The following is a 26,154-nucleotide window of genomic DNA, read 5'->3' as shown; positions in this document are numbered from 1 at the left end:
GTTCAGAGGAAAAATAGTGTACCCTCACCAAGCGGGATAAGATGTGAACTAAACCCTAAGTAATAGGCAAGATTTGTCTAGATGAATGTTGAATAGACTTGTTTTTTACCCTTTAGGGCAAGGGCTTTACAATAAGTCAACTTCCCTTTTCCTATTCAAAAAAAACATTTTACAATTGTATTTTTGGATCTCATTTAAGTTTCTCTGATAGGTTCAGTACAGTGTTTTCCACTTTGTTTAATATGCAGTACAAATCTCATAAAAATGAGCAATTGATAACAATATGCAAAAGGATTTTAAATACCAAGGAAAATAAGCAGATCTGAGAAATGTGGATTTTTACAAGCTAAGAAGGTTTCTATAGCTATTTTATTGGTTTTCAACTATTTCATTTGGATAAATGTTATCTTGTTGTTAGGTGCCATTCAGTCAAACCAACTCATAGCAACCCTATGTACAACAGAACGATAAATGTTATAAGAAAATGAATAAACAGCAAAGTTAAAAGTAAAAGCAAAATAATCATAAGTGTATTTTGAAATAGTCAAAACTTTCTAATGGTAAGTATGTCGTTGTTAAGTGCCTTTCAATCAGTTCCACTCACAGCGGCCCTGTGTACAACAGAACAAAACACTGCCCAGTCCTGCGTCATCCTCACAGTTGTTATGCTTGAGCCCATTGTTGCAGCCACTGTGCCCATTCGTCTGATTGAGAGTCTTCCTCTTTTTCACTGATCCTCTACTTTACCAAGCATGATGTCTTCTCCAGGAACTGATCCCCGCTGATAACACATCCAAAGTACATGAGATGAAGTCTCACCATGCTTGCTTCTAAGGAGCATTCTGGTTGTATTTCTTCCAAGACAGATTTGTTCATTCTTCTGACAGTCCATGGTATATTCAATATTCTTTGCCTACACCATAATTCAAAAGCATCAACTCTTCTTTCGTCTTCCTTATTTATTGTCCAGCTTACGCAGGCATTTGGGGCAATTGAAAATACCATAGCTTTGGTCAGGCACACCTTAGTCCTTGTCATGGATTGAATTTTGCCCCCCTCAAAATGTGTGTCAACTTGGTTAGACCATGATTCCCAGTATTGTGTGGTTGTCCTTCATTTTGTGATTGTGATTTTTTGTTAAAGAGGATTTTAGAGTGGGATTGTAACACCACCCTTACCCACGTCACAGTTTCCCTGGGGTATGGCCTGCACCACCTTTTATCTCTCAAGAGATAAAAAGGAAGGGGAAGTGAGCAGAGAGGGGGACCTCATACCACCAAGAAAGCAGCACCTGGAGCAGAGCATGTCCTTTGGACTCAGGGTTTCCGCTCGGAGAAGCAGAAGACTGATGAAAAAGACCTTCCTCCAGAGCCGACAGAAGGAGAAAGCCTTCCCCCGGAGCTGATGACCTGAATTTGGACTTCTAGCCTACTAGACTGTTAAAGCCATCCACTTGTGGCATTTTGTTATAGCAGCACTAGATGACTAAGACAGTCCTCAAAGTAACATCTTTGCTTTTTAACACTTTAAAGAGGTCTTCTGCAGCAGACTTGCCCAGCACAATGTGTCATTTGATTTCTTGACTGCTGATTCCTTGGGCATTGATTGTGGATCCAAGTAAAATGAAATCCTTGACAATTTTAATATTGTCTCCAGTTATGATGTTGCTTATTGGTCTAGTTGTGAAGTTTTTTTATTTTCTTTATGAAAACTGTGGTCTTTGATCTTAATCAGTAAGTGCTTCAGGTCCTCTTTGCATTCAGCAAGCAAGGTTATGTCATCTGCATATTACAGGTTGTTAATGAATCTTCGCTAATCCTGATGCCGCCTTCTTCTTCATATAATTCAGCTTCTCAGGTTATTTGCTCAGCATACAGCTTGAATAAATAAGATGAAAGGATACAACCCTGATGCGCACCTTTCCTGATTTTAAATCACACAGTAATCTCCCCTTGTTGTGTTCGAACCACTGCCTCTTGGTCTATGTACATGTTCCATGTGAGCACAATTAAGTGTTCTGTAATTTCCGTTCTTCTCAATGTTATCAATAATTTGTTATGATCCACACAGCCAAATGCCTTTGCATAGGCAATAAAACACAGGTAAACATCCTTCTGGTACTCTCTGCTTTCAGCCGGGATCCATCTGACATCAGCAATGATATCCCTGGTTCCACGTCCTCTTCTGAAACCAGCCTGAATTTCCAGCAATCCCTATTGATATACTGCTGCAGCCGTTCTGAATGATCTTCAGCAAAATTTTACTTGTGTGTGATATTAATGATATTGTTTGATGATTACTGCACTCTGTTGGATCACCTTTCTTTAGAATGAGCACAAATATGGATCTCTTCCAGTCAGTTTGCGTGGTAGCTGTCTTCCAGATTTCTTGGCATAGAAGAATGAGTGCTTCCAGTGCTACATTCATTTGCTGAAACATTTCTATTGGTATTCTGGAGCCTTGTTTTTCATCAGTGCCACTTGAAATTCTTCCTTTGGTTCTTGTTCATATGCTACCTCCTAAATGGTTAAACGCAGACCAATTCTATTTGGTACAGTGACTTCGTGTATTCCTTCCATCTTCTTTTGTCATTCAATGTTTTGTCCATAGATTTTTTCAATATTGCAGCTCAAGTCTTCAATTTTTTCTTCAGTTCTTTGACTTTGAGAACTGCCTAGAATGTTCTTCCCTTTTGGTTTCCTAACTCCAGGTCTTTTCGCATTTCATTATAATGCTTTACTTTGTCTTCTCAAGATGCTTTTGAAATCTTCTGTTCATCTCTTTCATCATTTCTTCCATTCACTTTAGCTACTCTATGTTTAAAAGCAAGTTTCAGAGTCAGTTCTGACATCCATCTTGGTCTTTTCTTTCTGTCCTGTCTTTTTAATGGCTTTTTGCTTTTTTCATGTATGATGCCCTCATGTCATCCCACAACTTGTCTGGTCTTAAGTCATTAGTGTTCAGTGCATCAGATCTGTTCTTGAGATGGTCTCTTAATTCAGGTGGGGTATACTCAAAGTCATATTTTGGCCCTTGTAGTCTTGTTTTAATTTTCTTCAGTTTCAACTTGAGCTTGCATATGAGCAATTGATAGCCTGTTCTGCAGTCACCCCCTAGCCTTGTTCTGACTCATGATATTGAGCTTCTCCATCATCTCTTTCCACATATGTAGTTGATTTGATTCCTGTGTGTTCCATCTGGCAAGGTCCACATGTATAGTTGCCATTTACCTTGGTGAAAAAAGGTATTTCCAATGAATAGGTCATTGGTTTTGCAAAATTCTCTCATGCTATCTTTGGCGTCATTTCTGTCACCAAGGCCATATTTTCCAGCTACTGATTCTTCTTTGTTCCCAGCTTTCACATTCCAATCACTGGTAATTATGAATGCATCTAGATTGCATATTTGATCAATTTCAGACTGCAGAAGTTGGTAAGAATCTTCATTTTCTTCATGTTTGGCCTCAGTGGTTGGTGCATAAATTTGAGTAATAGTCATATTAACAGGTCTTCCTTATAGATGCATGGATATTATCCTATCACTGACAGTGTTGTACTTCAGGATAGATCTTGAAATGTTCTTTTTGACAATGAATGTGACACGCTTGGTCTTCAATTTTTCATTCTTGACATAGTAGATCACATGATTGTCTGATTCAAAATGGACACTACCAGTTCATTTCAGCTCACTGATGCCTAGGATATCAACCTTTAATCATTCCATTTCACTTTTTACAACTTCCTATTTTCCTAGATTCATACATCGTACATGCCACATTTTGATTACTAATGGTAGTTTGCTGGTATTTCTTCTATTTTGAGTAATGCCACATCAAAAAATGAAGGTTCTGAAAGCTTTACTTCATCCAAGTCATTTAGGTCAACTCGTTTTTAAAGAGGCAGCTCTTCCACGGTCATATTTTGAGTACATTCCAAACAGAGGGGCTCATCTTCTGGCACTGTATCAGCGTTCTGCTGCTGTTCATAAGGTTTTCACTGGCCACTTTTTTTAAGAAGTAGATCATCAGGTCCTTTTTCCTAGCCTGTCTTAGTCCGGAAGCTCTGTGAAACCTGTCTACCATGGGTGACCCTGCTGGTATTTGAAATACGGGTGGCATAGCTTCCAGCATCACAGCAACACACAAGCCACCACAGTAGGACAAACTTATAGATGAGTAAAGGATGATGATTATAATAGGCCTTATTTTTTTCCTCTAGCATTTGTTTCTATATATTTTTAATATGATTGAATATGTGATGTGTGGTTGCTACGTCTATTCACTAAATAGAAATAGAATTCTTGTTTCAGAAAATCCTGTTCACCTGAATAGTAAATACTATCAGTTGTAATGTGGAACTGAAGAAGCAGTTAATTAGCCCACATATGTTATGTCATTTAATTCTCATAATAACTATGAAGGAGGCATCATTATCCCCATTTTAAAGATGAGGAAGTCAGAGCTCCAAGAACAAAGTAATTTTTCCAAGATCACCAGCTAGGTAGCAATTAGAACTGGGATTTAGCTTTAAGTCTTGTGGATCTCATGCTTGGGTTATTTCACTGGGTATTGTGCTGCTCGTAGGAAGGTAACTTGGGCAGCTGTGGAGGGTAGAGTGGGGAGAAGAGTCCCGAGGCAAGCAGACCTTTAGGAGCTGCGGTAGCTCGTCTTGCTCCTCCAGGTCCTCTCTCTCCCTTCTTCACCGTGGGTGTACCCTGGAGGCTGACACACATTGACTACATCAGAAGGCTTCCTTGTCCTCCGTCTTCTGGTTGGGTGTAGGAGCTCAGGGCGCGGGGAAAGAATGAATCCTGGTTATAAATCCCCTGTCCCCTCCCTGCCAGGTCACAGTGGGTTGGTGCCATTTCTTTCCATGTAGCTACCCACCCCCCACCCCCACACGTTCTAGGAACTTCTCCTGACTCTTCAGGCCTGGGCATGGTAATGAGCCTCTACTGTGACAAGCCCTGGGGGATTAGGCTACTCCTTATTGGCTTTTCTTCCCCTGTCTTTATTAAATATAGTCCCTTTATGAACTTTTCCTCAGATTAGCCAGTCTGAATGTGCCACTGGTTTTCCTGCTGATTCCTCATAAGTGTTAGTCATGGGAACAGCACTGGATGCTTTTTAATTTTAATTTTTTTCACTTTTCTCAGATTCATCGCTTCTCCAACAATTTTTACAGTGATTTGAATGGTGTGATGACAATTCGAGCTAAACCACTTCAGCAGAGACCTACCTACTTTGCAGATAGAACACAGTATGTATAAGAAATAATTACCATGCCTCTTCCCAATCCAGGAAAACCTGAGCACTAAAGACTACAAGGGTCACGGATCTCATTTAATGCCATGTTTAAGATGGGCCCCAGCACCTCCTAGGAGAGGATAAATCTATGTTGAAGAATTCAAACGTAGTGTTCTGATAGCAGCCATTAAACAGTTACTGTTATTTACTAGGCTGGGGGAGACGAGAAAAGGAAAATATAACTGTGAATTCTTAATCTTGGGGGCGTTAGTAGTTGATTGCTAACAATGAGAAATTTCCATTTTTTTCCTGTGAATACTTCTTAATTGAAATTGAAGTGATTGTCCATTCAGTCAGTAGAAACTGAGGAATGTCTTCCATGTGTCAACACTGTTCTAGATTGTACTTGTTGTTCTTGTTAGGTGCTGTAGAGTCAATTCCGACTCACAGCGATCACATGTGAGGCAGTAGAACTGCCCCTTACGGTTTTCTAGGCTGTAATCTTTAGGGAGGAGCCCTGGTGGCACAGTGGTTAAGCGTTAGGCTGCTAACCAAAAGGTTGGCAGTCCGAATCCACCAGTTGCTCCTTGGAAACCCTGTGGTTTCTGTCCTGTAGAATTGATATGAGTCTGTTGCTATGAGTTGACTGGACAGCAATAGGTTTTTGAATCTTTATGGAAGCAGATTGCTATGTTTTTTCTCCCATGGGCCTGTTAGATGAATTTGAACTGCCAGCTTTTCAGTTAGTGAACAAGCACTTAACTGCCTACCACCAGGGTTCCTTAGGCAGTACAAAAAAAAAAAAAAAAACCTTTGCCTTCATGTTGGTCCCAACTTGTAGTGACCCTAGGACAAGGTAGAACTGCCCCATAGGGTTTCCAAGGAGTGGCTGGGCAATGCAAACTGGTGACCTTTTGGCTACCAGCTGAACACTTAAACTACTGAGCCATCAGGGCTCCAGACAGTACCTGGTGATCGACGTGTGTGTGTTCCCTGTTCTCACCGCACTGACGTCTGAGTAACTAACTTGATTTCCCTCCCACGGCAGTGAACAGGAGGACAGATCGATGGGTATAGTGGCCCGTGCTCCTTCCTCAGCACGGCACCAACCCAGAAGAACCTCAGATGCTCGCGGACTGCAAACTTCTGCCAAGAAAACTCCCACACACAGGAGGCTGCCTTCTCTCACTTCAGATTCACAGAGACTTAAAACTCCCAATGTGTACAGTGATGAAGTTCTTAAGGGAACAAAACTGTAAGTCTTGTTTCTCTCATGGTAAACTAAAAGTTACATAAGACAGACGCTTGTCAGTTAGGTACTACGGATTATTACGGCCCAAAGAGCCTCTAACAAATTGTATGTGGACTCTTTGTAATTAATTCATTTGAGTATTGAACATAATTATGTTTTAGTAGTATACTTAGCATATAGGGTCAGGCAGTGTACCTGTGCTGGTTTCCTACCAAAAAACCAAACCTGTTGCCATCAAGTAGATTCCAATTCATAGCGACCCTACAGAACAGAGTAGAAGTCCCCCATAGGGTTTCCAAGGAGCAGCTTGTGGATTCAAACTGCCGGTCTTTTGGTTAGCAGCCGAGCTCTTAACCATTATGCCACCAGGGCCCCTACTGGTTTCTTAGGCTTGTTATAACAAATTACCACAAATCGGATGGTTTAAAACACCAGAAATTTATTCTCTGACAGTCCTGAGGCTAGAAGTCTGAAGTCAAGGTGTCGGCAGGGCCACGCTCCCTCCAAAGGCTCTAGTAAGAATCCGTCTTTGCCTCTTCCAGCTTCTGGTGATTGTCGGCAATCCTTGGCGTTCCTTAGCTTGCAAGTGGATCACCCAGTCTCTCCCTCTGTCATCACATGACCTTCTCTCTCTGTCTGTGTCTGCATTTTCTCCTGCAAAGACAGCAGCCATTGGATGTAGGGCCCACTGTAATCTTGTATGGGGCTCTGGTGGCACAGAGGTTAAGCATTTGGCTGCTAACCAAAAAGGTTGGCAATTGGAATCCACCAGGCACTCCTTGGAAACACCATCCAGCAGTTCTCCTCTGTCCTATAGGGTTGCTATGTGTTAGAATCAACACAACAGCAACAGATTTGGTTTCATTTTTAATTTGGTATGACTTCATCTTAACTAATTATATTGGTAAAGACCTTATTTCCAAACGAGGTCACAGTACTGGGGGTTGGAATTTTGACACATCTTTTGGGAGACACAGTTCAACCCACAACAATACCTGTAGCACCGGCAGCTAGGCTAATGGAACTCTAATGACTGGGTGATCTTGGCTAGGTCACTTAAACTTTCTGAGACTCAGTTCCCTCATTTGCAAAAGTGGTAACTAATTAACACTTTTTAAATTAAATAATACTTTTATCCTGATATTTACATAAAATAATTATATAAAATGCTTGTAAAAATAAAAAGAATATATACCTCTTAGTTTTTATGTATATCTAAGGATTTTTCATTCTATGCAGGGAGCTTCAAAAAAACTTCTGGCTTTATGGATCATTGCCCAGTTAGAAAGGAATTTGTCTCTTTTCTTACAGAATTATGAAGGAATCTTCTAGTTTTCTAACTTATCCAAATATCAGGCAATGCTGTTATTGTTAGGTACTGTCGAGTTAGTTCTGACTCGCAGTGACCTCATGTACGACCTAAACACTGCCCTGTCCTGGTCCTGCACCATCCTCTCAACCTTTGCTTTGTTTGAGCCCATTGTTGCAGCCACTGTGTGAATCTAATGTTGGCAATACTAATATTAATAATAGCAGCTAATGTTTATTGATTGCTTTCTATGTTACCAGCACAGTGATAAGTGAATTTTATTTATTATCTTATTTATTCCCTACCACAAACCTTCTGAGTTGACACTGATATTATCCCAAATCTAAGATGAGGAATTGGTGACTGAAGGAGGTTGAATAACTTACCACAGCTGATCCCACCAGTGAGGGGCAGAGCTGGAGCTCACTCACAGTGTCCTCTAGCTGCAAAATCCACCCCTTTGACCACTCCACAAGAGGGTGGAGTTATTGGAGGGGCTGGACTTCTGTTCTCTGCTGGGATGGGAGGAGTGACCAGCTTCCAGTGGCTAAACAGTAACTGGACTTTTTCAAAATGTATTCATAGCACCATGTTCAGCTTTTTGGTAGGTATATGTCTTTGTTATTTTTTCCCCGCGATTTAGGACTAATATTACCAGCTATATTTGAGTTTGTTCTGTTCATTTTTTCAGAGTGTCTCCCCCTACTCCATTATCACTGTGACCAGTCTAGGTTGGACCTGTTCACCCCCTGCCCCTGTCCATTTTACTGGCTCGCTCCTCCTTCTCCCAGCCTACCTGGGCTCCGGTATCAGACTTCCATCAACCTTTTCTCTTTCCTACTGAAGCAAATTCAGACTCCTCCAGCCATACCTTCCCTGCATATTATGGCCCCTCCCTCTCAGTAGACCAGTGTTTCCCAACCCTTTTTTCATTATGCCACACAAGGAGCATTTTCTGAATTTTTTTTTTTTTTTTTTTTAATCACTCCTCCACCCCTGGAATTGTAGTGCCACAGATATGCTGTATATCTGTGTTGATATTTACCGTGTATCTGTGTGGATAGATGCTGTATATCTGTGTGGATAGCTGCTGTATATCTGTGTGGATATGTACTGTATATCTGTGTGGATATATACTGTATATCTGTGTAGATATGTACTGTATATCTGTGTGGATAGATGTTGTATATCTGAGTGGATAGATGCTGTATATCTGTGTGGATATGTACTGTATATCAGTGTGGATAGATACTATATATCAGTGTGGATAGATACTGTATATCTGTGTGGATATGTACTGTATATCTGTGTGGATAGATACTGTATATCAGTGTGGATATATACTGTATATTTGTGGATAAATACTGTATATCAGTGTGGATATATACTGTATATCTGTGTGGATATGTACTGTATATCTGTGTGGATATATACTGTATGTCTGTGTGGATATATACTGTATATCTGTGTGGATAGATACTGTATATCTGTGTGGATAGATACTGTATATCTGTGCAGATAGATGCTGTATATCTGTGTGGATATACACTGTATGTCTATGTGGATATATACTGTATATCTGTGTGGATATACACTGTATATCTGTGTGGATATACACTGTATGTCTGTGTGGGTATACACTGTATATCTGTGTGGATAGATGCTGTATATCTGTGTGGATATACACTGTATGTCTGGATGTGTACTGTATGTCTGTGTGGGTATACACTGTATGTCTGTGTGGATGTGTAGTGTATGTGTGGGTATACACTGTATAGCTGTGTGGATATACACTTTATGTCTGTGTGGATGTGTACTGTATGTCTGTGTGGATATATACTGTATATCTGTGTGGATAGATACTGTATATCTGTGCGGATAGATGTTGTATATCTGTGTGGATATACACTGTATGTCTATGTGGATATATACTGTATATCTGTGTGGATATACACTGTATGTCTGTGTGTATATACACTGTATGTCTGTGTGGATGTGTACTGTATGTCTGTGTGGGTATACACTGTATGTCTGTGTGGATGTGTACTGTATGTCTGTGTGGGTATATACTGTATAGCTGTGCCGACATATACATAAAAAGAGTAAGATACTTGTGTTCCTTTCCAAGAACCAGTTTGACCCTCTTGGGGGATCTAGCACCCCCTTTGATTATGTATCACCCGCCTTCGCATGGTCAGCCTTATCTTCCTTCTGACCCCCAGAACACACTGGCTGTGCTGCCTTACTTCCACGATTTTGTTCGTGCTCTTCCTTTCACTTTTTTTGAAATAAGGTGTTTTTCTAATTATCAAAGTTACAAGTTGACTGGAGTGCCTCAGTGGTGGAAATGGTTAATGCGTTCTGCTGCTAACCAAAGACTGAGGGGTTGAGTCCACCCAGTGATGTCCAGGAACAAAAGCCTGGCAACATACTTCTGAAAAACCAGCCCCTGAAAGCCCTCTTGAGCACATTTCTGCTCAGACACACATGAGATCACAATGAGTCGGAGCTGACTAGATGAAACTGGAACTGGGTAAGTTTGCCATGGAACATTAGGGCAACACCAAAATATGAGTAGAAATCAGAGATCACCAGTGTGCCCATCACAGAAAAATAGGAAATGTATACCAACGTACCGTTGGTATATTTCTTACCAATTGTCTCTATGATTATATTTTTTCTTTTCTTTCTATTCTTACCCTTGTGTAATGTAACACTTTTTCATATACTTTTTTCATTTATCACGACATATTTAAATTATGTCATTCATATTTTCCATGTAATTAAATATTTTGGAAGCATAATTTTAATGACTATAAAATAATCATACAGGTGTATGATAATTTATTCAGTAGTCTCCAGTTTACTGAAACTTTCCTTTTTCCTATCTTTTCACTATTATAATTTTAGATAAATCTTAATAAGGATGTGATTAAATTGTTTCCTGGTGGTACAGTCTTAGAAGTAAAGCTATCAGGTCAAAATTATGAATATTTTTAAGGCTCTTGATCTCTTTGGCAAATTGCTTCCCAGAGTGGTATACTAATTTATAATCCCATGGGCAATACTTGAAATTATCTCTTTATTTGCACCCTCTAAATTTTAGGTACTTTGTGAATTTCAAAACTGATAGTTTCATAGGTCAAAATAATGATATATTAACTTTCAAATACTTATTATTAATGAATAAATGAATTAGAATCTGTTTCTGGAATATCTACTTCTACTCTTACGCAAGAACCAAACACTTTGATTTTTGTTACTTAATATCTGATAGGGGAGGCCTGAGGCCTCCTACCATTACTTCTCCTTTATTACAATTTACTCTCACCCATCCTGACAAATAAGCTTTAAAATCAATTTTGTCATATTACAAAAAAAAAAGGCATCTCAATGGGCCTCATTTGCTTTTATCACATTAATCTATTAAAAAAAAAGGAAAAATTAACATCTCAACATTTAATATTCTCATTAAAGAATATATTTTTCATCTATTATTTATATCTCCTTCAGATCCTTTGTAAAGTTTTATTTTTTTCTCATCTAGTCCTTGCACAGTTATTATTAATTTTATCCTTATATATTGTGCCTTCACTGGAAATTCCTTCCCCTTTCTCCATCCTCCATCTCCAGAATCCTCTGTTTTTTTCTATCCCTCACTGATGGTACCATTCTCTAAATTTCTACAGTGCTTACATTCAGAACTGACACATAGCATTTTAATATATACTGTGTTGTATTGCTCTCTAGTTACTTTATGTGTTTTAGTCTTGTTTTCAATAACTCAGAAACTCCTCCAGAGCAAGAACTAGGTCTTCAGTTACTTCTGTGTTCCATACTATTCTGAGCAGAGCTGAGCACTCAGTAATCCTAGACTGACAGTCACTGCTCAGAGCAAGAACTAGGTCTTCAGTTACTTCTGTGTTCCATACTGTTCTGAGCAGAGCTGAGCACTCAGTAAATCCAGACTAACAGTCACTGCTCAGAGCAAGAACTAGGTCTTCAGTTACTTCTGTGTTCCATACCATTCTGAGGGTACCTGAGCACTCAGAAAATCCAAATTGATAGTCACAGCTCAACAAGGAGAACAGGTGGGCTCGTCCTCACATTTGTCTTCCTGATGCTTTGCTCGTTCTACTTTAGTATTTCTTTCTTAAGCCAATTGCAACTAATAGCCCAGATCAGGAGCTTTGGGGCAGGGTGTATCTCTCTGCATCTGGGTGCTCAGTTACATATTGTTGTGCTTACAGGCAAACTGGCACAGACCACACGCCTTCCCAGGTTCAAACCTCACGGAGCAGGTTACCCCCAATAGGCTCAGAGACCGGTGAGCAGAACGCAGCAGCTCCAGGATCCCGCCCTGTTTCTGTAAGACAGAGTTCATTATACTTAAGTGTGCCACTTAGCTAGTCAGCTGGAAAACAGACAGACAAGATAATGGTGGCACTTCCAAGTGAAATCAATAACGTAAAAGAATGATCTGATTCACCATATTCAAAATTCCTTCATAATCAGCCTTCTATAAGTAAATAGCTGGTGTGAATTTACAGGGGGAGGGGGACTAGTTCAGTTTTTTGTGAAATAAAAACATGGCTTGAACTAAATTGGGAAGTCCAGGTGTCAGGGGAGTATGTGATGAGCAGGACCATGTAGGGAAGAACAGATGTAGGTTAGCTCAGGAGGTGGGCAAGACCGTATGGAGAAGGACAGACGTGGGTTACCTCAGGAGATGAGCAGGGCTGTGTGGGGAAGAACAGATATAGGTTAGCTCAGGAGATGAGCAGTATAGTGTAGGGAAGGACAGACGTGGGTTAGCTTAGGAGACGGGCAAGACTGTGTGGAGAAGGACAGATGTGGGTTAGCTCAGAAGATGGGAAGGTCTATGTGGGGAAGAACAGACGTGGGTTAGCTCAGGAGATGGGCAAGACTGTGTGGGGAAGGACAGACATGGGTTAGCTCAGGAGATGGGCAAGACTGTGTGGAGGAGGACAGACGTGGATTAGCTCAGAAGATGGGAAAGTCTGTGTGGGAAAGGATAGACATGGGTTAGCTCAGGAGATGGGCAGGACTGTGTGGGGAAGAACAGATGGGGGTTAGCTCAGGAGATGAGCAGTACAGTGTAGGGAAGGACAGATGTGGGTTAGCTCAGGAGATGGGAAGGACTGTGGGGAAGAACTGATGTGGGTTAGCTCAGGAAATGAGCAGTACAGTGTAGGGAAGGACAGATGTGGGTTAGCTCAGGAGATGGGCAGGACTGTGTGGGGAAGGACAGATGCAGGTAAGCTCAGGAAACGAGCAGTACAGTGTAGGGAAGGACAGATGTGGGTTAGCTCAGGAGATGAGCGGTTCAGTGTAGGGAAGGACAGACGTGGGTTAGCTCAGGAGATGGGAAGGACTGTGGGGAAGAACTGATGTGGGTAGGCTCAGGAAATGAGCAGTACAGTGTAGGGAAGGACAGATGTGGGTTAGCTCAGGAGATGGGCAGGACTGTGTGGGGAAGGACAGATGCAGGTAAGCTCAGGAAACGAGCAGTACAGCATAGGGAAGGACAGATGTGGGTTAGCTCAGGAGATGGGAAGTTGTGTGTTTGAGTCCTGCCACACATACTTTACATGATTTGGTACCAGTTACTTCAGTCTCTCTAAGCCTTCATTTTCTCATCTATGAAAAAGAAGTCATGATTTCTACCTCAAAGAATTATTATAGGTATTACATGAACTAATACATGCTAAATAATTCTGGGCATAAATAAAGAGCTCAATAAATTACCCTTTTCATTTTCATTAGCTCTTATGTTTAAAGTCAACCTGCCAGGTTTATGTAATGCAGAACCCTGGTGGTGCAGTGGTTAAGAGCTCAGGCTCCTAACCAAAAGGTCAGCAGTTTGAATCCACCAGCTGCTCCTTGGAAACCCTCTGGGGCAGTTCTACCCTGTCCTGTAGGGTTGTTATGAGTCAGAATCAACTCGATGGCAATGGGCTTGGGGTTTTTTTTTTTTTTTTAGAGGCAATATCTCCTTTACCCACAGTCAGCTCAGCCAGGCAATCAATCGTGAAAGGTCTGGGGAAAGTATGATGCTGGTGTAGACATAACCATGTCTCCCCACATTTGCAACGACACCTCACTTTACTGCCATACAGGTATCCTCAGTGCGTCTTACAGAACGAAGGAAGACCCCAGCTGTGGGAACATGAAGTCCTAGAGGGAATGCCCTCTAGGCAAGGTTTTCTCTTGCCTTTCATTTGCCACTGTCGAGCTTGCACTGGAAAAACTGTTAATGGCAATAGAGCCCATTTCCAGAGGGCGAGAGTTGCCAAGCGTTAATGTTTAACGTCAGAATATTGTGGCTTGGAGTGAAATAATAAAAGAAGGCCAACATCACATAAAAAGAGACTGGTGCTTCACTAGTGCAGAATTACATTTCTGTTACAATTCAGTATTGAGAATTGATTGGGCTTAGATTGTTTTTTTTAATTCCTATTTACATTTTTATGACATTGCCTTTTTATTGGATTCTATAGTGTTGCATAATTAAAATATATTTATATATTTGTCCTTCGTAAGCCTTATACTTAGCAGCATCTAAATTAATATTTTCAAATAAATGAGTGAATGAAGCCTATGTAGATTTTTTTGTCTTTTTAAGGATTGCATTTCTTTTAAACAAGACTGTGTTGTCCCTCATTTAGTACAGAGGGCGGAATCCACAAAATCGCATGCTAAGTGCAGTTCCTGACAGTATAGAGCGGTCACCTCTCAGAGAAAGAACCATCACTGTGGACCAGTTTTCAAGGCCCAGCACAACCCATACGTTCCGGGTAGGTCCTCTGCTAGCCATCAATCAGATTTTAGAAAATATTTGGGCAGGGGGTGGGGGGGGAGTCATTCCATTATTTTATTTTCCTTTCAACAGTTGGATACGCCTCGGAAAAGTTCACTGACGCCAGTGGAATTTGCTGGTCACACGTGGACTGGTCAAAGCTTTCTGACAGGTCAGCATTTCTTTCTTTTAAACAAGATGATGTTATTTGTGAGATCTCAAGTTTATGAAAGAGAAACAAGGTTTTCTGTTGTGACAGACCTCTTTTTGACCATGAAAGGTGAGGTAGCAGGAATTTGAGGTCTACGGCCAGACCTCAGACGCCTCTACGAAGAGCAAAACCGCACTGACAAGCACTTATCTGCTTTTGCGTCACCAAGGGGAAAATGCCGCCATGCTCTTAATTAACCTGGGGGCTCAGGCTCCTACAGGGAAAGGGTGTCTTATGGGAAGTCACTGTCTTTCTACTACAGAGTTTACAAGCTTTTCTGCGACATGAAATTCTAATATTAGATTCTCTCCAAAAATCTAATTATTAAAATGCATGAGAAGGTTACTAGGAATTCACTGATTCTTTTATTACGTGTACACCACACCTGTTGCTATCAAGCTGATTCCAACTCACAGAGACCTTATAGGACAGAGTAGAACGTCCCCATAGGGTTTTCAAGGAGCAGCTGGTGGATTCAAACGGCCAACCTTTTGGTTAGCAGCCAAACTCTTAACCACTGCACCGCCACGGCTCCTTTATAACACAAGTTTACAGAGAAATACTTGTTCTCAGCCTGGTGTGCTGTTTGGAAAGTAAAGTCCTAGTTTGCATACAGAGCAGTTACCAACATTTGGTTCAAGGAAGCAGCACAGCATGGGCGCGAGGTGTGCAGCTCTGGAGTCAGAAGCCCGGTTACGATCCCGCTCTACCACTTACCGGCTGTGCAATCCTTAGGAATGCCTGATACTCTCTGTGCCTCAGTTTCTTCCTTGAAGATAGGGTGGGCAAGTAAAATAATTATTGGAATATGTATTGAAAAGGATCTAGCTCAGTACTGGGCATATGGTTCTTGTTGTTAGTTGTCATTGAGTCAGTTCCAACCCATGGCAACCCCAGTGTGTAGAGTAGAACTGCTCCATAGGGTTTTCAAAGGCTGTGACTTTTCGGAAGCAGATGGAGGTACCTCTGGGTGGGTGTGAACCACGAACCTTTCTGCTAGTAGTCGAGCACTTAACCATTTGTGCCAGCCAGGGAACACCAATCATACATTACTCAAAAATTGTGAACCATTTGTATTATAGATAACTGGAAATTTAAAGGATATTTACTGTTTTGATGGAAATTTTTAATATATTATGATTAAAAATAAATTTAGTAGAATTTAAACATTTTGGTAGCTCATGTTTATCACTTTTTATGTCAGTCCTCATCCTGTTCTATAGTATGGTGATGTACGGGATTATTTAGCCCTTTAAGATTTCCCCCTTAAGCTAATAGCTCCAGACAGCTGTACCTTTTTGTTGTTTTTCTCTTGTATGTTTCCTGGCAGTGTTAGCTGTCATGTCGGTGACAACAGTTCTTTCTCTAAAAGTTAGTCATGATACATCATCATGTATGGCTCTTACATAATTGTGTATTGGAGGTGGGAATTAGGCAGCCAAGTTTGTTTATTATTCACTAACTGTGTATCAAGTGCTTACTCTGTACCAAGTTCTGGGCTGAGCGTGGGATTCAAGAACTGTGGAAAGTATGATCTTTGCCTCAAGGAATATTCAGTCTGGTGGAGACGATTGAAAGGGGTGATGAGAGTGGCTAGCAGGACCACCCAACTCAATATTCAGGTGGTGAAGTAGGTAGAGAGGCTTTCTGGAGGAGGCCTGAACCATGGATTTAGGATGAACATCACCTGGGATATGAGAGAAAGGAGTGAAGGCTGACGAATTCTGTGGATGGTCAATAGATGGTGGTACTGAAGGGAAGCTGAGGAGCTTTGGTGAATTCCATTTTGGACACGTGGAATTCAGCATGCCAAGCGGAGATGTCTAGTAGGTTGTTGGGCTCACAGATGTAGAAGTTTGGAGAGGGAACTGATGTTTAATTTGTGTTAAATCTGCCGTCCTAATTTTTCACCAGATACCACTTTCATAGCCCTGTTCAATCTTCTCTACCAGACTGAATGTTCCTTGAGGCAAACATCATACCTTCCTTGGTTCTTGAATCCCACTCAATGTTTTCTCTTAATTATTTTGTGACAACTGTTATTCTTGATTCTCAGAGGCCATTTTTAATTTCTATAAAAGCCGCCCAGGGGACACAAGGGACACGTTCCTATATTTCTAAGGATTTCTTTTCCTTTCCTCTGACAAGCAGGCATGTGGCCTCTTTCCTGCCTTTGCTTATAGGTCAAAAGCACCAGTAGCTACTGCCATATAGGCATTTGTTGTGTAGCTGAGGAAAACACTGAATAAACTGAGAGAGTATTCTGAACAGTGGAGAAGAGCTCTTAAGATAGCTACCATTGTCCCTGCTCCAGAGTTCCCTTGCTCATCATCCTGGGCTTTAGGGGTAAAAGATGTTACCTCTGGGTAAAAGATTCCTATAAATCTACCAGCTGTAAGGGAATACACGGCCAGCACCTCGGCTTTGGGGTAGAGCACCATTCTTTCTTATCTGGGCTCACAATGGCAATGTTTGCATATGATGTTTTTTGGTTTGTGTGCAAGTGACATTAAAATAGATTGATTTTTCTACTTAAAAGTATCATCCTATGGAAGATAGAAAACAACCATTTTGAGAAGTTGCATTTTTAACCATTTAATGAGAATTGCTTTTCGGTTGGTGTTTTAGGTTCACAGTATCCACCTAAATCATTTCAGAGGACAACCTTGACTTCAAGAAAGAGATTCCAAGTGGCGTCTTGATTTTACTTCGCTGGAACTCTGAACTACAGCATTGATTGGTGCGTTAGAAAAAGAAGCACACCGTGTATCGCTTGAAAAATGGGAGGACAAGTATTATCCTATGCATCTGTTCATCTAACAGTCCGAGATTTAGATTGTATCTACCTGAGAGAAATGTAAACAAATGAACAACTTCATTTTGAACCTGGGAGTGAAGTAGCTTTGCACTATAAAGGGAATACAAGTCAAAACATCAGCCTTCTTTGCTGGAGGCGTCCCCAAGGCTCTTGTGACTTTACACAGAAGATGCTAATATGTGTTTATGATTCACCATTGCGGCAATTATACACACACGTAATTCCACTGTGTATGTATTCACACACTAGAGTATACTAGCAAGAAATATCTCCTTTTTGTAACTTCCTGTCTCAATGATTTTTGTACTTCTTTCTATTAATAACGCCATCAAAATTCTAGTCCCTAATAGTTATTAGTTCCTTCTTCAAAAAACAGCACTAATCTTTGATACGTCAGTTTGAATAAGGGCTCAGATTATTCTAGTCATTACGCTGATTTATATATACATTTTTTTTTTTAAACAGTTCTTTAGTCCTGAACGCTTTGAGAAATATCAGTGGGTAATTCTCCCAAGTTGACTTTGTCTTACTAGTTTTCATTTTCAAATTCTGGCAATCCATTTAAAATTATCCCAAATCTGTTGATATTTGAAGTTGAATATAAACACCAGGAGTGAAACATAGGACATATGGTTGCGTGCTTGTTGTTACAGCTGAAGTATTCGTCTGCTTGCAGCAACCCCTCCTGGTGTCATCATGGTCTGATCTTCACAGAAATGTCTTCTCTGCAGTGAAGCCGTTCCTGACCCTTCCGTCTAAGCTAGCAGCTCTCTTCTCTCTCTGTCCTTTTGCCCTGCTTTTTTTATTCATTTTTTTCCATAGCATGTATCCTTTCTGACATTGATGTAGAAAATGGAGCAGAGAATGTGGAAGAAAAATTATCAATCAGAGGCAAAGCTGTAGGTGATTTCTTTTGTCCTCCATTGTTTTCTTCATAGTGATTTAAATCCTGAGACTCATTGTGATGCTCTCAGTTCACCTGGTCAGCACGCTTTCTGCCTTTCTATCAGATAAATTCCTGTATTCTATCAACCCAAGTTTTACTAATCCAAAATGAAAACGTATACATGTATACCGTATAAGTATGTAACAGACTATTTCCAGGCTTACTTCCGGCTGTAAGAAAAGGAATCATTGACTACTTACCGGTGTCTGTAAATTCAAAAGTGTGTTGGGACTAGAATTTGTGTTGTTCTTTATCACAGAGGGGCAGAACAAAAATACCCTAGGGTTTTGTCTCTGATTGATAATGTCTCCTTACGTCCCCTACGCCGTTTTCTAAGTTAAGGAGACGTTTTAGGGAGTAGGCGTCAAGGTGAGCACTGTCCATACCTCTTTTATCAGCCACAGCCCCATAACACTAGGGCATATTTCTAATGCTTAGCTACCCACACACAGTACAGACCAAAGCATTTTGAGAATTTCCTAAATTATTCCAAAACATTGGAAACTTTTAAAGAGAAAAGGCCACCTTAATTAGCAGTTATCACACTTGGCGGGGGTGGGGGGGTTCTTGCCATATAAGCACTCCAGAAGCCCTGCTCCTCAGGGTTACCAATAAGGTGATTTCTGGTCCATAATTCCTGCTAAACGTGCCCTTTCTACCCACTCTGCACTTTCAGAGATGTTTAGGGTATTTATATCAATTTCCAGGGCCTGTCCGGATCCTTCCTTATCAGCCCAGACTGCTTAGAAGGGAAAATGACTGACATGCAGCCTAAACTAGCATGAAGTTAGGGTAAACAAACAGAAAAAACCCATTGCCATCAAGTCAATTTCGATTCATAGCAGCCCTGTAGGACACCGTAGAACTACCCCATAGGGTTTTCAAGGAGCGGCTGGTGGATTCCAACTGCCGACCTTGTGATTAGGAGCCAAACTCTTATCCAAGATAAATTATTTTTCCTTAGAGGAGGACCACTGAATACATTTCTATGGTAGTCTTACTTTGTTTGACTTGAGTTTTGCAAATATAAACCTATCATTATATATATTGTTAAAATGATAGTTTAAAAAATGTAACCAAGTACAGTGATCTTGAATCATATATTCTAAGCATCTTTGATGGAGAGATAAAATACCATCTTATAGCGTGCATAGGGACTTGGCCCTGCCACTGATTTTAAAAATGACTTCCTCATAGCACCTACCTGGACACCCATATTACGAATAATTAATTTTTAGGTTGAGATGGTGCTATTAAAACTGATTAGGTAAAAATTAGGACAGTATTTTTTATAATAATCTGCTTTGACAAATGAGTCTGATCTGAGAATTTTTCTGTTAAAAACTGAAAATATCAAATTGAATTATATCTGAAATCAGTTTTTAAATTCAAGTTGTGACTACATTGATTAGAATGTTTGTTATTTCATCCAAAAATAAGAATGAAGGAACTTAAAATTAATCTGGCTAAGAAAATGTAAAATACCCTAAGAAACTGCAAGATTTTGCAAATTTAATATAAAAGGAAGTATCCATGTTAATGTTATTATGAACTAAGATGGGATTGCTATACAATTAAGGTGTACATTATGTAATATAATGAATCATTTGGGTATTATGTTTTTTATTGTCAGCGTTTTTTTATGGCTACAAATCATTGTTCAGGTTTTTAAGTATTTTTTTATTTTTAATAAAAGTGTTTAAAGAGTTTTCAAAAGTTAATTGCATTAATATAAACTTCCTTAGATAACTAATTTTTGTATAATTTTGTGAAAATGTCTCTCTTCTCTGCAGTGTCTAATACATGGGTTAGTCATTCATTTCTAACTTGCGCGAAGACTCTCAAAGAAGATGAATTTGAGCCATGTAGATGTTGGGGAAAATCAATTCTAGGTAAAGGAAAAAACACACAGGCCTACAATAGGAATATTGCTGGAAGATCTGAAAAACAACAAAGATGCCGGGGGGACGTGGAATGGGATCAGCAAGGGGGTGAATAATAGGGTTGAGATCAGCAAGGTAACTGGATCCAAGGGATTAAGGTCTTTTACGGCCTTGTGGGAAGGAGTAAGTAACCTGAAATAGGAAGCCACGGGAGAGTTTTGAAGTGATGCTATCTGACAAGAGCCGACCGCGTTTCACACCAGATGGTGGCGGTACAGGACGTGAGAAGTCAAAGGGTTTGGGGTAGGGTTAGGGTTAGAGCCAAGAGATGTGCTGTTGGATTAGATACGGAGCATGGATAAAAGTAAAGTCAAGAATGACTCCAAGGCTTTTGGCCTAAAAACTTTGGAAGGATGGAGTCGACTTTATCTGGAATTGGAAAGACTGTACAAGAAGCAAGTTTGAGGGCGTTTTGGGATATGTTGTCTGAGTTGCCTGTTAGATGTCTAGGGCAGTGATGGTTCAGTGGTGGAATTCCCTCCTTCTGATATGGGAGACCCGGGTTCAATTCCTGGCCAACGTGCCTCATATGCAGCCACCATTGGAGGTTTGCGTGCCACTACGATGCTGAACAAGTTTCAGTGGAGCTTCCAGACTAAGCCATATTAGGAGGAAAGTCCTGGCATTCTACTTTCAAAAAACCAGCCAATGAAAATCCTGTGGATCACAACAGTCTGATGTTCTGTTGTGCATGGGAACCTCTTGAGTCAGGGACCGGCTCGACAGCAGCTAACAACAAAAAGTGGAAATGTTGAGGTATTTGGGTATCTGAGCTTAGTGTTTAGAGAAGAGATGTAGACTGGAGATATAAAGTTGGGAATTGTCAGCATGAAGATGGTATTTAAGTGAGGAGACAGATTTCATCACCAAATGAATATAGAAAAAGGGAGGAAAAAAAAAGTTCTGAGCCCTGGGCATCCTAGCATCTAGAGGCCTGGGATGTGAAGAAATACCAGGATAGCAGACTGAGAAAGAATGGCATGTAAGGAAGAAGGAAAATCAAGAGAGTGTGGAATTCTCAAAGTCAAATGAAGCAAAAAGTGTTTCAAGGAAGTAACCGAGACTTTCAAATATGTTGAACGCTGTTGACAAATCAATTTAGATAAGGTCTGAGAATTGCCCTAAAGATCTACCCACATAGCCTTCATTGATGACCTAGACAAGATCATTTCCAATGGAAGGAACAAGACAAAAGACCACTTGTGATGATTTCAGGAAAGAATGAGAGGAGAACAAGTAAAGACAGGAAGTATACACAAATATCGTAAGGAATTTTTCAGGAATGGGGAGCACAAAAATGAATCTAGAGGGAGATAGTATTCAAGAATAGACTCCAGATGGGAGAAACTGCAACATGTTATATTCTGTTGGGGAAAATCCAGAAGAGTGGAAAAATTGATAATACAGGAGAGGGGAAAGTTGCTAATGTTCTCTGGAGAGCCCAAGTGGACGGGAGGATTTGAGATAGAAACATGTTCAGTTGAAAACCAAATTTGAATCATTTACAAGTCTTTTTACCTAAAAATACGATAATTACTTGTTCTAACATAACTGGGGGGGATGGAAGCTTTATACCCCACCTCACATATCTTTTCAGTAGACTCTCCCTTGAAGCTTTCTATAGAGAAACTTCAAGTTTTAGAAATAGAACTCTCCTATGATCCAGCAATCTCAATTCTAGGTATATACCCTAGAAATCTAAAAGTAATGAGACGAACAGACATACGCACAGCTGTGTTTATTGCGGCTTCATTCACAATAGTAAAAAAATGGAAACAACCAAAGTGTCCATCAACAGATGAATGAATAAGCAAAATGTGGTGATATGTACAGTGGAATATCATGCAACCATAAAGAACAATGATGAGTCAGTAAAACATGCTGCAACATGGATAGACCCGAAGGGCATAGTGCTAAGTGAAATAAGTGAAGGGCCTAAGGACCAGTATTGTATGATCCCTCTTTTGTAAGAAGACAAGAATAGGTATATAGAGAGACTAGTGTTCACTGATGGTTACCAGGGAGAAGTTATAGTCTAATTTAAAGATCTTTTTTACACTGGAAGTAATTCTTGACCCTATTACACTCTTGCCAGCTTCAGAGTATTTCTTGGCTCCTGTCATCACCTGTGCCTACATGGAGCACATCCTTTTCTCTGCTTCTCAATGGCAGCAGTTGCATTATATTCCTTCGCTTTGCCCACAGATATTAGCAGGGAATAGGATACAAATCTAATACTTTTATAGCTGTAACAGACCTTGTAATGGAGCCTTGCTGGCGCAGCAGTTAAGCACCCAGCTGCAAATCAGAAGATTGGTGGTTTGAATCCACCCAGCCACTCCACGGAAGAGAGATCTGGCAATCTGCTCCCGAAAAGATTACAGCCAAGAAAACCCTATTCTGTCACATGGGGTTGCTATGAGTTGGAAATCAACTCAATGCCACATAACAACTACAATGGACCCTTCAGAAAAGAGGAAACTAAAGCCCAGAAGATACACCTAAAGGTATTAAATAAGTATATTTGTTTAGAAAAAGGTTAGATGTAAAGTGATTAAATAATACAGAAGTGACTGAAGTACAGATTCTCTTCTTTGGTCTCAATCCAGATTTGATCAGCATCTTCCCAGACTTTTGTCTAGCTGTAGAAAAATGTTTTCTCCTAAAGGTGGCATTATGTTTTACATTCTGTTCTGCGACTTGGTTATGTTTGTTTTCACTTAATATTTCACCAACCTCCTTCCCCGACAGCATGTACACATGATTTTAAAAATTCAGTAGAAGAAAAGCCCTGGGCTTACTTTCCTCTGCATCAAAGAGGCCCTGGAGGTAGATGGCTGTGAGCAACCCAAAGAGTAACTCCCAGTAAGTTAATCTATTAAGCAAAGCGGGGATCAAAGCCTTCTCGTGGCTTCCATCTTCCAGGTCACTTTAGCTACAGCTTTGTTGTTGTGTGTTCTCCAGTCTAATGTGAGTCATAAAAAATCCAAAGCCCACCCACTGGCCTCGGGTCCATTCCGACTCATAGCGACCCTATAGGACAGAGTAGACCTGCCCCACAGAGTTCCCAAAGAGCGCCTGGTGGATTCCAACTGTCAATCTCTTGGTTAGCAGCCACAGCTCTTCACCACTACACCACCAGTGTTTCCGGCCTTACCATCCCCACCCACCACTGCCCTCGAGTCCATTCTGACTCATAGCGACCCTATAGGACAGAGTAGAACTGCCCCACAGAGTTCCCAAAGAGCGCCTGGTGGTTTCCAACTGTCAATCTCTTGGTTAGCACCCATAGCCCTTAACCACTATGCCATCAGGGTTTCCTTCCAATTCATAGCGACCCTCTCTGACAGAGTAGAACTGCCCCATAGGGTTTCCTAGGCTACGATCTTCGTAGGGGCATATAGCCAGGTCTTTTCTCCCACAGAACAGCTGGTGCTTAGGGACCTGCTATTAGGAAAGGGACCCTCCTTGCCTAGCCGCTTTGTAAGAAGTATCACCTGTAGACAACACAGCCGACTCAGGACCGGGCACCTCCACCTGGAGAGGAAGAAACTGGTAGTCAGGGACACAGCCCCCGGGCAGAACTAGGGCATCCTTCTCACTGTCGTTTCCTTTTCTAAGTGGTTTGTCTTCCTAGAAGAGGGCGCTCGCGTTAATTACCGGCTTCTTATCAAATTCTCGGCTCACAGCACCCCCCCCCCCGCCCCCTTTCAGGGACCCTAACCCTTCACCCTGTCTTAGCGTCCCTTTCTAGTTCTCTTAGGGCCTGCCTCTACTTGGTCCCTAGGAAATTTGAAGGGCATCTCGATCACAACTACCTAATTTAGCTCTCCGGTGTCTCAGTCAGAGTCCTCTGACACCACATGAGAACTGGGTTCCTTGGGGTTGTGTACTCAAGGCTACACTAGGTCAAAGCAGGAGACTGCTCAATGGCCCTGACACAGACTCCCGGCCACAAGCCTCCGGGCCCAGCACTGCCAACTGCGCGAGCAAGTGTGAGGGTAGATGCGCAGCTGGAAAAACAGGCTTCAAAGGCTGACTTTCAGTCCAGACGCCTCTTTATCTTAATTTTAAAGCGGACTTCTCACCCCAGCTGATGTTCCCCATGCCCAAGCTCAGCACCCCAGGCCCTTGGGGCGCCCGAGGCTGGCTGCTTGCGAGAAGTCCTAAGCCCACCCCAAACTGCCCCAACATTTAACCTCCCTTCTCCTCCCGGCCACCCCAAATGCCTTCATTTGTGTTCACCACGGCCCGTGGAGCCGCAGAGGCTGCTTTCGCTTTCGCTTGGAGCGAGCTCCGAGGCCCGGGCGCAGGGCCCAGTAACTCCCCCGCGGGATGCGTCCTCCGCCAGCCTGCGTGGCCAGAGCCTGTCCCCAGGGCCGCGGCAGCCCCGGCAGCCCGAGTCGCGGGTCCCGAGGCTGCGCCCACGCCAGCCCCTGGATGGAGGCGTGAGCGCGCCTGGCGCCCCCGGCCCCCGAGGGCCAGGACTGCCCGCCACCCGCCACCTGCCACCGCCCCGCGCCCGCCCCCGCGTCCCGGCCACCGCCCCGTGATCATCACGGAGCCCGGGGGGCCGGACCCTGCCGCCGCCCCACCCTGTCCGGGGTCCCCGCCACCCTGCCCCGTGCCCGCCCCTGCGTCCAGCAGTCGCCCGACGCCCGCCCCCGGGTCCCTGTCCCCGCGCGGAGTGGGCCGCGACGCTATGGTGGAGCCCTGGCTGGTGCCCCTGGGGCAGAAGCTCCTGTGGGGCGCAGCGAGCGCCGTGCTCCTGGCGGGCGCCACCCTACTGCTGACCCTTCTGCAGATGCTGGCGAGCTACGCGCGGAAATGGCACCAGATGAGGCCGGTCCCGACCGTGGCCCGCGCCTACCCGCTGGTGGGCCACGCGCTGTTGTTGAAGGCGGACGGGAAAGGTAGGGACCACGCCCGCGCGGGGAGCCCGCAGGCCGCCAGGTGCCCCTTCTGCAGCCGGGTCCGCACAGTCCCGCTCGCCTTCTTACCCTCCCGCAACCCTGCCACTTGAGGTGTTAGCTGCTAGCAGAGGGAAGGTCTGTTACTTGTGGATTTTGCTAGGGCCACCCTCGCATCCCCTCCCATTCCCTCCCATCCCGTCCCATCCCGTCCCATCCCGTCCCGTCCCGTCCCATCCCAGACTTTCTCTTTGTGTATACCAGAGAATTGCAGTCTTTCCAAACTTGTCCATCTCCTTTTCCCAACTCATAGTTGTTCTGGTCTCAGAACCCTGCCTGCCTTTTCTCCTCTGTTGGCTTTAAACAAAAAAACCTTAACCCCGGAGCCTTTCTGCAACACAGCAAATGCTTTAATACTTAGTTTTGCTCTCCTTCCCCGCGCTTCTACTTGTGAAGGTAAGGGACTCACATCCTTTGGAGGCCCTTTTTTTCCCCAAGACATCACAAGACCTGACCACCACTTTCATTTCTTCTTAGCTTTCGTATTTTAGTCTTAAGGAGATTGCAATATAGCAGTGAATAAACCATGCTGGCAGGACCTTTTGCAAAATTAAATGACAAGTTTCTAAAGCCTTATGTACTGAAGAGTGATTTTTTTTTAATTGAAATTATCTTTTTGAAAGAGATAGACTTTTACTGT

General features: G+C 42.2%; 2 protein-coding genes across 2 annotated transcripts in view; both read left to right on the top strand.

Moving 5' to 3' along the window:
• Positions 1–20,259, top strand: part of FAM149A (family with sequence similarity 149 member A) — a 40,279-nt gene extending 20,020 nt beyond the window's left edge. Inside the window, exons 9-14 of the mRNA XM_010592567.3 lie at positions 5,155–5,258; positions 6,294–6,500; positions 12,057–12,174; positions 14,496–14,624; positions 14,720–14,798; positions 17,466–20,259. Coding sequence (XP_010590869.2) covers positions 5,155–5,258; positions 6,294–6,500; positions 12,057–12,174; positions 14,496–14,624; positions 14,720–14,798; positions 17,466–17,539 — 711 coding nt within the window. The 3' untranslated portion in view covers positions 17,540–20,259. The remainder of the gene's footprint in view (positions 1–5,154; positions 5,259–6,293; positions 6,501–12,056; positions 12,175–14,495; positions 14,625–14,719; positions 14,799–17,465) is intronic.
• A 4,510-nt stretch (positions 20,260–24,769) lies between these two features.
• LOC100661067 (cytochrome P450 4V2) overlaps positions 24,770–26,154 on the top strand; it is a 42,486-nt gene continuing 41,101 nt past the window's right edge. Inside the window, exon 1 of the mRNA XM_023551193.2 lies at positions 24,770–25,457. Within this exon, the coding sequence (XP_023406961.2) occupies positions 24,770–25,457 (688 nt within the window). The remainder of the gene's footprint in view (positions 25,458–26,154) is intronic.

The sequence above is a fragment of the Loxodonta africana genome, chromosome 19 (genome assembly GCF_030014295.1).
Source record: "Loxodonta africana isolate mLoxAfr1 chromosome 19, mLoxAfr1.hap2, whole genome shotgun sequence".
NCBI classification, from domain to species: domain Eukaryota; kingdom Metazoa; phylum Chordata; class Mammalia; order Proboscidea; family Elephantidae; genus Loxodonta; species Loxodonta africana.
This window is presented reverse-complemented; position numbering and strand designations above follow the sequence as displayed.